The 16757-nt window shown below is 47.3% G+C and overlaps 1 protein-coding gene across 1 annotated transcript; it reads left to right on the plus strand.

Annotated features, from left to right (window-relative positions):
• The first annotated feature begins 2299 nt into the window (after nt 1-2299).
• CHST7 (carbohydrate sulfotransferase 7) lies at nt 2300-16625 on the plus strand. Its single transcript, XM_058019010.1, has one exon. It carries the CDS (start codon nt 2394-2396, stop codon nt 3795-3797), a length of 1404 nt encoding a protein of 467 aa, XP_057874993.1. The 5' UTR covers nt 2300-2393; the 3' UTR covers nt 3798-16625.
• Nucleotides 16626-16757: the final 132 nt, after the last annotated feature.

Genomic DNA, 16757 nt, shown 5'->3' on the forward strand with positions numbered 1-16757 from the left:
TTAACAACTGTGGTTTTATCTTTACTAAAATATGTAACTTGTGATAAAGCTATTTGCATCTTTCATTTTTTCTAGAACAATTGCCACAGAAGTTTGTAGCTCCACTCTCTGAAAAAAAATCAGCGTAAGATGTACATAGTTTTATTTCTATGGTTTTGCATTTTTCTGATGGGTTGTCTTACTCTGTGAGATGTTTGATTCTTTACAAGATAGCTTCACTTCAGTTAGGCAGGTTTAAGACTTTGATTTTAATTCTTAGGCCTAAGTATGTGTCAGAAACCCACACAAAATTAGTTTAAAGTAACATGTCCTGCAGCATGGCTCATTGGCCATCACTGGTGCTCATGCTACTGCAAACCCAGTATTTTGTCTTACAAAGGGGAAATCCCAGCATCTCAGAGTCATCCATTCTCACTGGCACTTCTCAGGATCCCATCTTGGTAAATCTATCTAAATTACTATTTTGCATGATGCCACACAAGTCAGCTACACTGAAGATTCTCAAAATACTAAGTATAAATGGTTTTTGGATGGGGAAGAGATTTTTTTGGCAAGACTGCAACCTGATTTTGGCAAGTGTGTTTTTATTCTGTTGTCCTCCTTTAGTTGTTTGAGAGTCTGGATGAAATCCTGGTATTATTGAGTCAGAGGTGAAACTTACACTGCTAATTGTGGGATACTGGTGTATCTTGGTGTTTAAAGACATAAGCAGTGAAATGTATGTCGAGGCAGAATTTCCTTTCCAATGCTATAATTTCAACATTCTGCTAAGGAGCTCACAAATCTTGTTTGGCACCATCTACTCACTCAGCACGCTATAAAGGGCAGGAAGCCCAGTCTTTAACACTTATTAACATGGGGTAAGTAAAGCATTAGCAGGCAGACAACTGGCTCACCACCTGGACAGAAGAGAAGCATGCTTTTTCTCTCTCACCTTGATTTGTGATGCTCGTGCTTTGCCTGAGAAATTCAAAATTAATCATTATTTAATAACTGGACATTCAAACTATGTCCAGCATCTTCAGGCTGTGTATCTGTATATCTGTATGGATGGAGCATTTTTAGAACTCATGAAACTAATGGGTTGTTTCTGTTCTCTGTTGCATGTGGTGTCATGTGTCTAAACACAGGTGCTTGAATACCACAAAGACTCTTCTGGGAGTCAAAGCATCATACACCAAGGGCAAGAATTGTGTTATCCTCTCTGAATTTCGCCCTGCACACCATACTTACATATTAGTAGTGTTTTACAGAGGATGCCACCTATTGCCTAATGGTCAGGACTGTCTGCAGCTCCCACTACACCATCAGCAGGACAGGGACCTCACTCTCCTGACAGCTGGATGCTTGGACCAGGAACATGGGATCATGGTCTATCTCCTTAGGTGAGTATCTTTCAAGGTCAGGCAGGGGCTGGGATGGAAATTCTGAGACTGTATCTTTTAATTTACACACCTGAAGTCACCATCTTATTGACTTTCCATTTCCCAGAAGATTACAAATAATCTTAGATGACAAAAAAACTACAAGTCTACATTGGAACTGGTAACTTTATGCTCCTACTGTAGTTAATAAAGAGGACTATCAGGAAGACATCCATAATAGGTTGAATGTCCCTCTGTGGAGTCTCATTTCTTCCTCCAGCTGCAAAGGGTGACCTGCTCAGACAGCTATGGAACTCATAGGTGTAAAAACTGGAGCAATGAGTCATGATCGAGATGTCCGCATCCCATCAGCACACACACGTAGACAAAAGTGTGGCTGAGAAACCCCGCAGCTCTCTACAGCGCAGAACTGCAGCATTTCTGAAACTCACTGCAGATTTTAATAGCTGTCGTCTACCCTAAAAATACATTTGCACCTCTTCTCCTTACTGTAGCGTCTTGCTCGTTCTTTCTCCGGAGCTCTGGTGAATAGCAGGACCAGCCACTGCTCCTCGGGACACCCTCGGCCGCTCGGTACCTGTCCTGGCTAGCACACCTCCTGTTCGGTGCGCCCCTTCCCGGGCGGGGGTGAGTCCCGCCGTGCCGAGCCCGCCCCTCCGGCCCTGCCCGGGGGAGGGAGGGAAGGAGGGAGGGAGGCCGGGCGAGGGGCGGCCCGGAGCCGGGCGCAGCGGCCCCGGGAGCAGCAGCGGCGGCGGCAGTGGCTCCTCAGGCGCAGCGGGGGCAGGTGCGGGCGCTTCCGCGTCGCGCTGCGAGGAGGAGCAGGACGCGAGGGAGGAGGCGGCGGAGAGCGCGGCCAGCGGCCCGGAGTGCCCGTGGGCGTGATCCCCGGCGGGGAGCACCGCCCGCCGCCCACATCCCCGCCGCCGTCGCTAACTTTGCTTCTCCGCAAAGAGCCGCCCTCCGGCACACAGAGGGTCGGCGGAGCCGGGGTCCGAGCCGGCCCCAGCGATGAAGGGCCGGCGACGGTGGCGAGGCGAACATCGCCGTTTCGCCGCGGTGCTGGTGCTGTACACGCTGCTGCTGCTCCTGTTGGTGCCCTACGCGCTGGACTACGGGGCCAGGCGCGGGCGAACGGACGAGGAGCCGCTGCTGCGGCGCTGCCCGAGCCTGGAGGAGGCGCTGAGTGAGTGGGGCTGGGAGCAGCGGCCGCCGCTGGACGAGGAAGAGGAGGAGGATGAGGCGGGCACGGCCGGGGCGGCGGGTAACGGCAGCGCGGGGACGGCGGGGAAGCGGCACATCTACCTGCACGCTACCTGGCGAACGGGCTCCTCTTTCCTCGGGGAGCTCTTCAACCAGCACCCCGACGTCTTCTACCTGTACGAGCCCATGTGGCACCTTTGGCAGGCGCTCTACCCGGGGGACGCGCTGAGCCTGCAGGGAGCCCTCCGCGACATGCTGCGCGCCCTCTTCCGATGCGACTTCTCCGTCCTGCGCCTCTACACCGCCCCGTCCGGCCCCCGCGACCCGCTGGCCCCCGCCCCGCCCGCCGCCGACAACCTCACTACGGCCAGCATCTTCGGCTGGCGGACCAACAAGGTGATCTGCTCGCCGCCGCTCTGCCCCGCCGCCCCGCGGCCCCGCGGGGAGATCGGCCTCGTCGACGGCGCCACCTGCGAGGAGACGTGTCCGCCGCGGGCGCTGCGGGAGCTGGAGGCCGAGTGCCGCAAGTACCCGGTGGTGGTCATCAAGGACGTGCGGCTGCTGGAGCTGGGCGCGCTGCTGCCGCTGCTGCGGGAGCCCGGCCTCAACCTGCGGGTGGTGCAGCTCTTCCGCGACCCCCGCGCCGTCCACAACTCCCGCCTGAAGGCGCGGCAGGCGCTGCTGCGGGAGAGCGTCCAGGTGCTGCGCAGCCGCCACCGCGCCGAGCCGCGGGGCCCGGCCCGCCACCAGCAGCAGCATCTCCTGCTGCCGCCCGGGCTGCTGGGCGGAGGGCGGCCGCCGCAGCCGCAGCACCGCGCCGAGTTCTTCCTCGGCGGCGCGCTGGAGGTGATCTGCCAGTCGTGGCTCCGCGATCTCCTGCTGGCCCGGCGCGCCCCGGACTGGCTCCGCCGCCGCTACACGCAGCTCCGCTACGAGGACCTGGTGCGGGAGCCCCGCGCCGAGCTGCGCCGCCTGCTGCGCTTCGCCGGGCTGTCCGTGCCGCCGGCCCTGGAGGACTTCGTGGTCAACATGACCCGCGGCGCCGCCTACTCCTCCGACCGGCCCTTCCTCATCTCCGCCCGCGACGCGCGGGAGGCCGTGCACGCCTGGCGGGAGCGCCTCAGCCGCCAGCAGGTGCGGCAGGTGGAGGCGGCGTGCGGGGAGGCCATGAGCATCCTCGCGTACCCCCTCAGCGCCGGCGATGCCCGGTAGCGCCCGAGCGGCACGCCCCGGACGGGCCCGAGGGCGGACGGACGGACGGACGGACTGACGGGCGCCGTCGGGCAGAGCTGAGCGCGGGGGTCGCCGCTGGCATGGTAGGCGGGGAGCTCCCTGAGGGCAGCCCCGGCTGAGGGACACCTGCCTCGCCTCGGGTACGGGCAGCGCTGCAGGGTGCGGGCCCCCCGTGCCGCCGTGGCCTCATTGTGGCTGTTTCCCTTCTGGAGAGGGCGGGGGATGTTACATTTACGAGCAGGGTTTGGTGAGGGGTGTCCTCCGAGTGCGGCATCACTCTTGGAGCCTTTTAGCTTGAAATTGTGATCGTGTACAAAGAACAGGTATGCTACAAACAAACTGCATGAAAATTTAAAAATCCCCCAGGTGAAGGCTCTCAGCAAGGAACTAGAGGGCCTGGAAGGTGCTCCTGTGGGAGCATTGCCCTTCTGGATCACACTGACCTCTGTCCTGCTGCTACTGAAACAAGAGGCTTCTGTGAAGTCGCTGCAGGGGTCAGGGGGGCCTGGACAGCAGGAGGAGGGTGCCTGCTGCAGGGCAGGACTCAGCTCTCCTGCCCCAAACCTGCTCTGCAGGGATGGGCTCTGCCCCTGCTCAGTGCTGGTGCTGTAGCGGAGGGGAACCTTGGCCAGCTCTGTCCCTCGTTCTGAGCAGCAGGGTAAGCAGTGCAGGGAGGGTAAGCATTTGCCTGCTTATGTGTTTTGAGGATGTCTGTGGCAGAAATCTTTGCTTTTCTAAAGAAATCTGTAACTGTTTTGGATGTAGGATTTTTTAAAATATACATACATTGATATAGTTTGGTGATGCTCATGTGAGACACAGGTGACTGACATGTTTCTTTGGAACACGTGTAGGGGTGAATGAAACTGGAAGGCAAATGCTTGACAAATATTTCCGTTTTGTTTTCTCTCTCAGATGAGAGAATCACTTTTCTTCCCTTGCTTCTGCGCTGACACATTGTGCCGTGCACAGGGTCCTCCTGATCACATCCTTCCAAACAATAACATCCTCTCAGCTGGCAACTCCTGGACAAAAACAAGTGTTTCCTAAGAGGCTAAGACCAATTAATCATGAAGTTCCCAAATAAAATCATACATTAAAAAAGCAAACAAACAAACAAAAAAACCCTGAAGTTTTATTTTGGATTTTAAAATGACATGTTCCTGCAGATATCCTACAACTTCTGTGAGAAAAGGGTGTGTGTGTATCTGCAAGTAATTTTATTTAATAATTTCTTGATGTGGGGATAGAAGGTTCAGTTGTAATTTAGGGATGCAGTTTCATAATTTCATAGAGACTGCTTTTGAATCTGTTACAGTCTGGTAGTCTTTAAATGGCTCCATGAGAGTGTACAGGATTATAGGGATGTTTACATGCAGTCCTCAACTACAAACCCAGAATATGAGTTTCAAATTGAGGATAATCCAGGATCAGGAAGAAAGCAGTGTTTAGATAAAGTGCTGAAAATAAAGGCAGTTCAAAGATGTTATGTTATCATGGAGGAGGTGTTTGAATTGCACTGTACATTTTTGTGCTCTGAGTGTTATGCTGTACAGCATGTCACTAAGTTAGGATGAACCTTCATTTATTTTGGCTCTTTTTCCCCTTGATCTTCCCATCTGAGAGTATGTTGGCATAAGAAGCGGGTTTCTTTCATTATCTGACAGGAAAATGTAGTCAAAATAATATTTTTGAACAAATATATCCATTTCTCTGTAGCGTACTTCATTCAGTTTTGCAACCTTGGGCTTCTGCTTGAAGTAAGAATTACAGGGTCATGTTTTGTGCTGGAAAAACTTCTGTATTATCTAAGGGATGTTTCTGCATTCTCTCACTGTGCCTGTGACACCAGAATTTGTCTCTGAGTGTTCCAGTGGCATTTAATGATGGTATTTGTATAGCTAGTACCTGTACAATGCCTTGATAACCTGTGTCAGGTAGCCTATTTTGGAAGGCTTTTCTGAGACTATACCCAGCCTGGCTTGTACTGGTTTGGAAAGTAAGACTTTTGTGCATACCAAAAGATGATATGGTACTTATTTTCTTAAATTGGATGGGAGATTAAAATCCAATATATCCTGCTGACTTGTTCTTAGCAAGTTGCAGTCACAGAATTGTGTGATGCAACAGTTAAGCATTCTCCTCACCTTGGCAGAGAATCTCATCATGCTCTTTTAGGTGGTAGATATCTTTTGTAAGTCTTTCAAAATTCACACTTAATTTCACTTAAAATGGTTCGTCATGATGAGCGAAGAAGTGTTATCATCTAGCTCAGCTTGATTCTTACAGCTGGGAGGAAATTCACTTCCTGGAAATTATTTGGTATTTTCTGAAACTGTTTCCATGTTTGAGCTGCAGAGGTGGTGAAGGGCCTTGAGGGGAAGCCGTGTGAGGAACATCTGAGGTCACTGGGTCTGTTCAGCCTGGAGGAGACTGAGAGGAGACCTCACTGCAGTTACAGCTTCCTCATGAGGGACAGTGGAGGGACAGGCACTGATCTCTTCTCTCTGGTGACCAGTGACAGGATGCAGGGAATGGCCTGACATTGTGTCAGGGGAGGTTTAGGTTGGGTATTAGGAAAATGTTCTTTACCCAGGGGGTGTTTGGGCACTGGAACAGCTTCCCAGGGAAGTGGTGACAGCACCAACCCTGACAGAGCGCAGTAAATTTTTGGACTATGCTCCAGGCACATTATGTGACTATTGGGGTTGTCCTTTGCAGGGCCTGGAATGGAACTTTCTGATCCTTGTGGGTCTCTTCCAACTCAGGATATTCTGTGATGGATGCATTTTCTGTATCAATAATTATTTCTGTCAGCACAAGCTGTTCATTAGCCTGGTTGCTCTCTGTGAGTGATTATTTTAATTTTTAAATTTTTGTATAGTGTGAAAAAGGCTCCATTGGGCAAAGCGTACAAAATATAGCAAGTGCAATTTTTGGTTTGTATTCTGTGCACCTGAATTCATCAGAAAATTCATCTAAAAAATCCATAGGGAATATCTAAAGCTGAGAAAGGAGCAAGCAGGCCAGAGAGACATCTTAGAGCAGTGTGTGGATGACAGTTGCTTGGTGCCTGGTTGTGTGACATGTGTGCTTCAGTCACTGGAAGGTTTTCTAAAATCCCTCTGCCCAAGGAGGACAGCTAAGGCTCACCAACAAATGCATCCCATTTTTCTCTTCATGGTGTTTTGGTGGCATTGGACAGCATCATTCAGGGTGCTTACAGCATGTACTTGGTCTTGAAACTCAGGCCTTGAAGACAAAGCAAATGTACTGTCAAATGTCAGTGTTGGTTTTTATCTGAAAAGGCAGAAACAGGCCTGATTAGGACAACCAGCATGGAGTTTCAGTGGCAGAGATCTTTGGAACCAGCCAGAACTTGCTGAAAGCAGGACACCCATAGTTAGACTGCATTTTGAGAGCAGCTGGACATTTTTGACTTGGGCAGTTTGAGGTGAAGTCACAGTTCTACTGGATGATGTAGAAAATTGTACTGCTCATTTGGAGCAGAACATGGCATGATAAGCAAGAGAACAGTAAACACATTTTTATATCCAACTTGAACTTGGAAGGCTTAGAATCACAGTGCAGGACTCAGCTATAAAGTATTAGTATTTCAGACTGAGATTAGTGAAAATTACCTACTTGTGCTACATCACATACAGTGAATTAACAACTAACTCATTAAAAAGTCATAGTGGGAAATGGGTACAGAACTGACAAATGCTCACAAGACAACTCTGTTGTCTGTTTTTACTTAACTTCTGGTTGTCACACATCCAAGTTAAGGGAGATAGAAACTTGAGTACTGTAGTTATTCATAAAAGGCTGGGATACTTCCATGCCATAATTGCTTGTGGGAAATGATGAAAGTCCAGGGCCAGGAAATACTTGGGCCCTGCCTTATTTCTACTCCTTAGGATATGGAGTCCTTGTAGATAGCCACAGTATGTAATTGCATACTGCAGGTACAGTAGAAATAGTTTGGTCTCAGTTGCAGTATCTAACAAAAGTGGAGTTACTTATTTAACAACTTCAGTATTGCATGAGTCATTTTAGCCCCCTCCTCCCCCATCAGTCTGGGCATCAAGAAAAGCCCTGAGTTTCTGCATTAAGTTCTCAGTATCCACCACTTTCAGTAAAGCTCGGTGATAACAATGCTGCAGAGTTTTGGGTTTGTTATGGTAACGCAGTTAAAGCACTGAATTAAACCCCGAGAGCCAGCAAGCCCAACAGCATGTTCTGTTCCTTTCTTCAGCACAGAGAGCTGTCACTGAGACTCTCTGATGGTGCCTGTCATTTTTGAGAGCCACCATGCAATTCCTGCAGCACTGGGACTACCTGAGATGTTTTGTCTTTCCTAACGTGACACCTAAGGTGACACCTACCACCATGGAGGATGACATGGGAGAAATACGTTTTGTCAGGCCTTGCACTAGCAGTTTTCAACACCCCTCTGGCAGTGTGTGTGTGTGTGTGTGTGTGTGTGTGTGTGTGTGTGTGAATGAGGAATGAGGGGCCAGGTCCACACTGTCCCCTTGGCTGTGTGTCAAAGAGATGAAAGCTGGATGCAAACACATTGAGGTGATGGATTTCAGTGATTGAGGGGCCTTTGTTTGTTGGTGAGGCATAGATCTGGCAGCCTCAGCTCTGAACAACAGGCTGCAAGCTGATGAATGTTACAGCACTTGCAGTCTGGGTATTGAGTACTGTGAAATTCTTGCTTCCAGCACTGAGATGTTCAGCTCTGCTGCTAACCTGGGGCACCTGCAGTGCCATTTCTTGTTCTGTTAAGTGGGAAGCCAGCCCTTCTCTGGAACTTCCAGACTTGTTGCCCTGAAGGTCTAACTTTGCCAAACTTCAACTGTATATAGACTGAAGCTTTTTGTCATGGGCATAAGGTTTAAGTCTTTTGGCATTTCAGTCAAAGCAGTTGCATATTCTTTTTAATTTAGGGTGTGGTGGTCTTTTGCCTGTGTTCAAATATTCTCAAAGATATTTCTTTGAAATCATTTGTCACTTCAGTGTTTTGGGACAGGAACTCCAGTTTGGGTAGGGGAAATGACCTCTTTGTAGAGGATGTCCCCTGTGTTTTTATTTTTACCTCTGCTTTCTATTCTGATTTGGCCAAATGTATTAATGTTTGTATAAAATGGATAGCACGTGCTCAGTAAAAGTGGTTTTGGTATGTGTGTGTATCTTTATTTTATACCAAATAAAATCTGCATTGGTCTTATCTCCAGTGAGCATATGCAAACCTCTTTCTTTCCCATAGAAAACTCAGTGTGGTACAGAGGGAATCAAAACCATGTAATCATGGCAGGGGCTGCATCACTGGGCTTAGCAGGGAGGATTCTGCCATTCCTGGTTCCCACTGATGCCTTCTTCCCTATCCCCTCTTTCCCTGTTGTTGTTGTTCCTAAGGAAAACCCCCAAAAACGCCCAAAGACCCCCAAATCCAGTGTTCAGCTTTCCAGTGCTTAATAATGGGAAATTCTATAGGTGAGAGGGAGGAGACATTGATGACAGATGGGGTTAACATGAGGGAATGGGGAAAAGAATTCACTTTTGTTTGAGGATAGTGGGATTTGTTGGGCCAAGGACTTGGGTGTGAGATGAATGAAGGACTGGGATTTGATGAGGGGAGGCAGGAAGTTGTGACTGCTTTAATTGGAAAGGTTGGCTAGGAGTGTGTGAGGAAAGGAAGGAACATGTAGGGAGCAAGGTAGGAGAAGTAGGGACCAAGAACTGGGAATTGCCCCAAGTGTATTATTTGGAGGAGATAGAGGAAGACAGCTCAGGGCAGGAAGAGGGGGAAGATGGAGAGCAGAGTGAGTCTGAGTCCAAATTGCAGGGGGGAACTGGTAACTCTTCAACAGCAGCTCTTGCCATGCTTCAGCTCAAATGGCTGTGCAGACAGCTGGCGTGGAGCAGCCCCGGGGTGGAGAGCTGGTCCACAGGGCACTGGTGCCTTGCCCTCCCCATACCTTTCCCAGCCCACATAAACACATTTCTCCTGCAAACCAGACTCCCCTCTTTCCCTCTGTATAAGGAATTTATTACCTGCCCCCCTGCTCTCCTAGCAGCATTGGGGTGGGATGAATGGGAAGAAGTGCTCTCCTGCAAAACTGAAGTTTTAAAGATCAAATTTGTAAAAATGAAGTCTTTTCCCACCTTCTGCTACTGTTTGGCTCAGTCTGTGAGTAAAAGGGATGATGTGAGAGCTGTCTCACCCAGCTGCCTTTGCCTGAGCTCCATTTGGGAGTGCCCTTGCAGTCCCTTCTGCAATGGGCATTACCACCAGCCACCAAACAGAGGAGTCTGGGGGAGGCCCTTGTCCGTGTCCTTGGTTCAAGTGACAGATGTTTGCAGACTGGATTTAAAAGTCCCAGTTCTGGCAGTGACTCATGTGCATATCACTGACATCTATTGTTCTCAGTATAAGCTTTTTTAAAAATGCCAGGAAACCTCTTGTCTATGCACGCTCTTACAGAGGCGTTCAATGTCTGTGCTGCACAGTCAAGCTCTCAAGGAGCCAGGCTCAGTGTCTGCTGCCTCTCTCTCCTTTCTTGCTCCTTCTCAGCCATGGATCACAAGTGTTTGTTTTTCCTCCCGTGCAGCACTTGATCAGCACTCAGGGTTGGGCACAGCTGGGGCAGGAATGGATCGTGCAGCACGACTGGCACCGCGAGCACCGGGCACCTGGTCTGTGCCAGAGGTTAGGAAGTGTTCAGGAATCTGCTGGGAGACTGAAGGAGCTGAAAAGGATGGAGGCAGTATCTCAAGGCTGAGGTATGTAAAAGCTCTCAGAGGAGCTGGACTCAGTCCCTGGTGCCACAGAGTCTGTGAGGTGTTAGACAAGTAAGTTAGATTTTCTGAAGAGGCCAAGTCCAAATCAAGCAGAAGCTGAGTGCCACCTTTGGTATGCTGGATCTGGCTTTGCAGAACTGCTGTAGCAGCAGTCAGGGTTCAGGTGTGCCTGACCAGGGCTCAAGGGGTGACTCTGAACCCCAGAGTGAGCTAGTGGTGAAAAGGGCAAATGTATGGTGGCATCAACATGTTCTTTGTCACAGGCACTCAAGCCCCAAGGGTGTGAAGTGATATTTTTAATAGGTACAGAGAAATATCAGGTGAAATAACTTTTTGGAGAGGACCAAGCTGTGTGATTTATTTAGTCTCAAAGTCAAGGTTGAAAGAGGACAGCAGTGCACAGCAGCATGAACAGCACTGTGGAAGAGAGGTAATCAAGCTCTGAACAATACTGGCATAAGAACAGATTTTTACACATCAGCACTGAATCATTTCAGCCTGGAAGTTGGAAGAAGGTGGGGTTTTTTTAACCATAAGAACAGCACAGCAGGAAGGGATGGAAGAGACAACTCATTTTAAAAGACAATTCCTGTAATTCAGAAATAGAAAGGAACTGATACGGTAGATTACCATGTTATAACTAGATATGAAGCTGATGGTCCAGAAGCCCTGTGACCCATAGGAAATGCTATACAGACTGCTGAAGTCTTCTGAAAAATCAGCTCTAATGTACAGAAAGACCGGAGCCCTAGTTAAAAGATGCTTTGTACATTTTGTTTGTGCTCTGTGAAAAGGAGGGAATGCTGACTTTCATAGCAATGTTAACTCCAGACTCCAGTTTGTTCTGGAGTACTCTGCAATAGGTTAGTGTCTCATAACATTTCCTATGAGGAAATCTGGCAATTGTGCCTCTGCCAGTATTTGAATAAAATATATTGGAGTTGTACAATAAATCAAGAGGAGCACAAAGCCCACACCATTAACCCAGTAGCTTTTGCCCCTTTTTTCCTTGAGAGGAGAGGACCTGAAGGGAAAGGAAAGGTGGGGTGTGTTTGTGTAAGCAAAGGCTGCGTGGTTGCTTATTTGCCATGGGTAGAAATCCCAGCTGTGCCAGCAAGTGCAGGATGTGGGACCACCCAGCCCTAGCACTGCCCTGGCTGTGACTGAGCAGCCTTTAATGCTTTGCCATGCAGCTGTAAAATGATTAGTCCCTTGTTTATTTATGCACAGGCATGAAACTAGTTTCAGGTGGGCTCTGGCTGTGATGTGAAGTGCAGCACTTGTTAAAATAATGGGAAAGGGCTGTGGGAGATCAATCCAAGTACAGCAGAGGCCTCTCTGATGGAAGATTTGAAAACCTTTCCTTGGCTTTTCATAGTCATTTCATCCTGCTTGAGCAGGGGTGACTTGACTGAATTGGTGTGAGTGTTCACCCCCCTCTCTTATTTTTTCCCCTTTTTATAAAACTGGTTTAAGAACATTGAGTGATACTTAACTCTTTCTCAAATGGATTTAGAGATGAGAGGCTAGAAAATTTGTCACCTGTTTCAAGCTGGTTTTAAAATCATTAAGGACAAAGATTTCATCTAGCATTAATTGAAACCATTATGTCTGTATGTCCACTGCTAAAAACTGCTCTCAATCATCTGTTTGAATCACTCTTGATTCAGTTTAGGCCTGGTACTTCTCTTACTGGATGCAGAAAACAGCCTGCTACCATTGCTCTGTGCTAACTTGCTCTTGTCACAAACACTCAACTTTCAAGTTTATTCATTTCCAGTTCAGGTCTCCATTTTACAGGTTTTGTTTCAATAAAGCACTTTGGTTTGTTTGTCCTTGCATATTGATCAGCTTCCATACTGAAGTTCCAGTTCTGCCTTCATGCCCCCAAATCAGACAACCAGATAAATATTTAAATCATTTGTATGACATCAATTTCTTGCATGGAAAGAGGTGCTGTTGCTTACCTGAAAATCAGTTTTGCCTGTTCACAATATTTTTAATGTCTAAAATGTGAAAACTGCTACAAACCAGGACCCAGCCTCAAGCTGCTGCAGCAAATGAGGAGTTGCTGTAGCATGAATTTCATTTTGCATCCTTAAATTGTACATTGGAAACCATATGCTCTTCACTGTAAGTTCTTATTAAAATATTTGCTAGTTGACTATTTCAATAACTTATAATCAAAGCAGTTGCATTTAGATTGGATGATAATAATAATAATAACTAGCTGATATTTCTAAAATTTTGTTCCTTGCTAGGAAGGGAGTTAAAATCTTGACAACCAATATAGGCTATGTGTAGCTGCTTTGATAGCTCTGCCCTGGAAAGTGGCCCTCCTGCTGCTTTTAGCTCTCTACCAGAGGTTAACACGTTGCTTGTAAATTGGCAATGCTACCCCTGAAGGAAGCAGCTAGTCAGCAATTTTAGGACTGCAGAAACTTGGCTTATTTCTAAACTGAGTTTCAGGTTGCTTGGAGCTGTCAAAGTGTGTCTGGTCATGCCTGACCTTTCAGCTTCACAGATTCCTGACAGGAGGGATTCCAGTGCTGAGACTCTGAGCTCCTGAGAGCTGACCTTGGAGCACTCCTCAGCATGCAGAGAGTAAAACTCCTCTGCTGAGCAGGTGAGTGATGCCCCAGCCCTCACAGCAAAACTCCCGTCCTTCAGAAGAGTTAGGCTGTGCCTTTAATAAACATTACTTTAAAATTCTTTACTAGTGCATGAAAGAAAAGGTCCAGGGATAAGTAGGAGAGAAGTCTCTTGTGATCTGTCACAGAATAACTAGAATAATTTTGAGCTAGACATTTAATTAGTAAAATTTTTCATCTTCTAACGATGCTTTGATCTGGGGAATGCACAAGTAGTCTAGGGCCCTACAGAATAATTCCTGGGACTTATTTCTGAATGCCTGCTGGGCTTCATCACTGCTCTACCCAGGAGAAGTTCATTCCAATATTGAGGGGTTTTAAAGTAGTGAAGGTAAAAAGCACCCAGGGAAGATGATAGTTGCTCCTTAATCTAAACCAAGTGGAGTATTAGACGTATCTAACTGTAAGCAGTAATTTGAATACCTGTAATATCATAAGGACAATTAATACAGAGTGAAGTTTGCATCCTTTGAAATCCTTTACATCCTGACTTGAGAGTCAAGTTCTGCAATAACTGCTAAAAGGTAAAATCAGGTTGATTTTTGTAACCAAGTGCTTTCATACAAGTATAGTGTTACTCTCCAAATAAAGTGTGAAATTCTACAAGATAAATTGCACATCCATCTTTGCAGATTTTTGTTGGCTAAAGGCCCAGTATGGACCACCTTCCTTTTTAGAAGCTTTTTGGATTTATTTTTAAATTACTGCTGACCTGCCCCGCACAGATATAGCATCTGTACTGAAGCATGCAGCTATGGATAGCTTATAGTAACCTGAGTGTGGTTCTGTTTACATTTGACCACAGTGTTGTAACAGTTAATTCCTTCCTAGTAAAGGAAAATCTGTGGAAATTTGCTGGCATTCCCTTCTCCTACCTTTCTAAATACCAATGCCCAGGGTAAATCACATCTTGCCCTGTTTATTTTTCCAGTAGGATTCTACCAACATGTGTGTTTCTTGTTCTTGAAGAGACTTCCTCCCCTGATCCATTAGATGAAAGTGCACTATGCACCTTGGGTCCCCTCTCTTTCACTGCCTGAAGCTGCTCGACACCGCTGCCTCTCTGGGGTCTAACCCCAAATTCCTGAAAAGCCCAGCTGAGCTGGTTTTGGCTGGGGAAGTTCCGTTTTTTCAGAGCAGCTAGTGTGGGACTGTGTTTTGGGTTTGTGCTGCAGACAGTGTCAGTAACACAGGCACATTTTCCTTATTGCTGAGCAGAGCTTGCACAGAGTCCCGGCCTTTTCTGCTCCTCACCCACCAGTGAGGAGACTGGGGGTGAACAAGGAGTGGGGAGGTGACACAGCCAGGACAGCTGACCCCAGCTGGCCACAGAGGTGTCCCAGATGATGCAGCCTCATGCTTGGCATGTAAAGCTGGGGGCAGAGGAAGGAAGCAGGAGGTGTTTGGGGTGATGCTGTTTGTCTTCCCAAGTTACTGTTGTGTGAGATGGGCCCCGCTCTCCTGAAGATGGCTGAACACTGCCTGCCTGTGGGAAATAGTGAATTAATTACTTGTTCTGCTTTGCTTGTGTGCACAGCTTCTGCTTTCCCTATTAAACTGTCCTTATCTCACCCACGAGTTTTCTCCCTTTTGTCCTTGTGATTCCCTCCCCCACCGCACTGGTGGTGAGTGAGCAGGTGCCTGTGGGGCCTCAGCTGGTGGCAGGGGTTAAACCACATCAGTGACCATGGATGCACACAGTTCAAACCCCACCCTTCAGCTAACCCAGCTGGCTCTTGGTCTGTCAAGGGCTGAGTACCAGGGAGCTGGGTGGCAGCAGGTGGCTGGAGCTCCACAGCCCCATCCAACCCCACAGCATCTGGTCTGGGAGCTCACTGCCTCCCACACCATGGAGGGCACCAGCAAAGCTCTGCTCCCTACTGAGTGCAACTTCTGTTTGCTCTTTCAAAACCTACCACACAAGACAAACTCACTGCTTGAATAGCACAGAAAGAATTTTCTGCACAGGATAACCAGTGTAGAGAGAGAAATGGGGCATAGCAAACCATGGAGAACCTCATTGTAGTGTAAAAACTAAAAGCACTGCTGAGCAGATGAGGCTGGCAGTTCTAGCAAAAGACAGGTGCATTTCAGTACTGCAATTGTTATAGAAAATTTCATGCCATGAACCAAGTTCCTCTCTACAGTTGTGGCATTTGTTTAATTACTCATCCTTGCTCGAACAAAAGGCGCTTTCAAGATACCTGTACATTTACCTCAGGTTATAATTCCCTTTTCAGATTGTATGTAATCATTTAATATTTAAATTTGATTTCTTGTCCCATAGCAAGAGAGCAGTTGTGGTTTTGTTGAAGATTTTTAATAGGGATGGATTTGATAATTTTATTTCATTGATCAAATGTCTCGGGACACATAGTGTATATAGAAACAGTCACATTTTCAAGTGTTACCCTACACAAAAACTGAATGTAAGCTGTCACTTTTTATTCTTAAAAGGAAAACAGCTCCTAACTGCAAAACACACCTGGCTTATTTTACTTTAATTGCTTCTCAGAAATCACTTTGTCTTGGACTGTGGATCAGTTTAGCAGGAATAGTTTTTACTTTGTGAACTCACTCTTGTTTAGGAAAAATAATAGATACCTGAATTAACGAAATTCAGTTTCCTTGAGATTATTGAACTCAGTTGTGGCAGAGGTGCCCTGGTCTTGGAACAGAAGCAATGTTAGATTGACAAATATCCTTTATTAAGTATGTTTATGAAAATACAGAATGGCTGGGGAAGGAAAGTCAGTTTGCAGAACATCTGTAGCTCTTCAAGCAGAGTTAAATTCTTATCACCAACTCTTTTCATTATTTCCACTCCTCCTTTGCTTGATCCAGTTCAAATATTCAGCTGGTGTTAACATACTGAAAAATTCCTGTCTGTATTTGATGGGATAATGCAGGACAAAGCAGGCTCTCCTCTCCTCTGGTACGTCACATCCTCAGAGGACTGGCAGGGCCACCCACACATGGCTGCTGGGGACAGCACGGGCCAGCAGCTCCTGCTCTGCATTTACAGTGCAACAGATGGGTTGTGAGTTTGGCTTCAGCTCTCAGCATTGCCTTTGTAATCACTCCTGCTGTCTTCTGAGCACTGACCAGGGTCATTCCAAGCTCTTTCTGACAGACAAGCAGCTATTTTATAGGCTGTTGCACTTGTAGGCACACACACTGGAAATGCTTTTCACTAAATGCAACACCCCATTTTACAATCAACCTTGAGTTCCAAAATGAACTGCATATCCCCCACATTCTTCAATTTCCTGTGATTCCCTTCTCCAGATCCAGCCCTACAAATCTCTAGATGACAGTGCTAGTTACTTCTCTGCATTGTGAAAAGTGGTGAAAAGATAAAAAACAGAACAGAGAATTAATGGTCAATTATTAATCCTCATAGATTCATCTTCCTACAGTGACTAAGAGAGCATGAGCCAAGGCTTTCTGAGAAAGGACTTTCCAAATATCTCATAAA

This window comes from Melospiza georgiana, chromosome 2 (genome assembly GCF_028018845.1).
Source record: "Melospiza georgiana isolate bMelGeo1 chromosome 2, bMelGeo1.pri, whole genome shotgun sequence".
Lineage (NCBI taxonomy): Eukaryota > Metazoa > Chordata > Aves > Passeriformes > Passerellidae > Melospiza > Melospiza georgiana.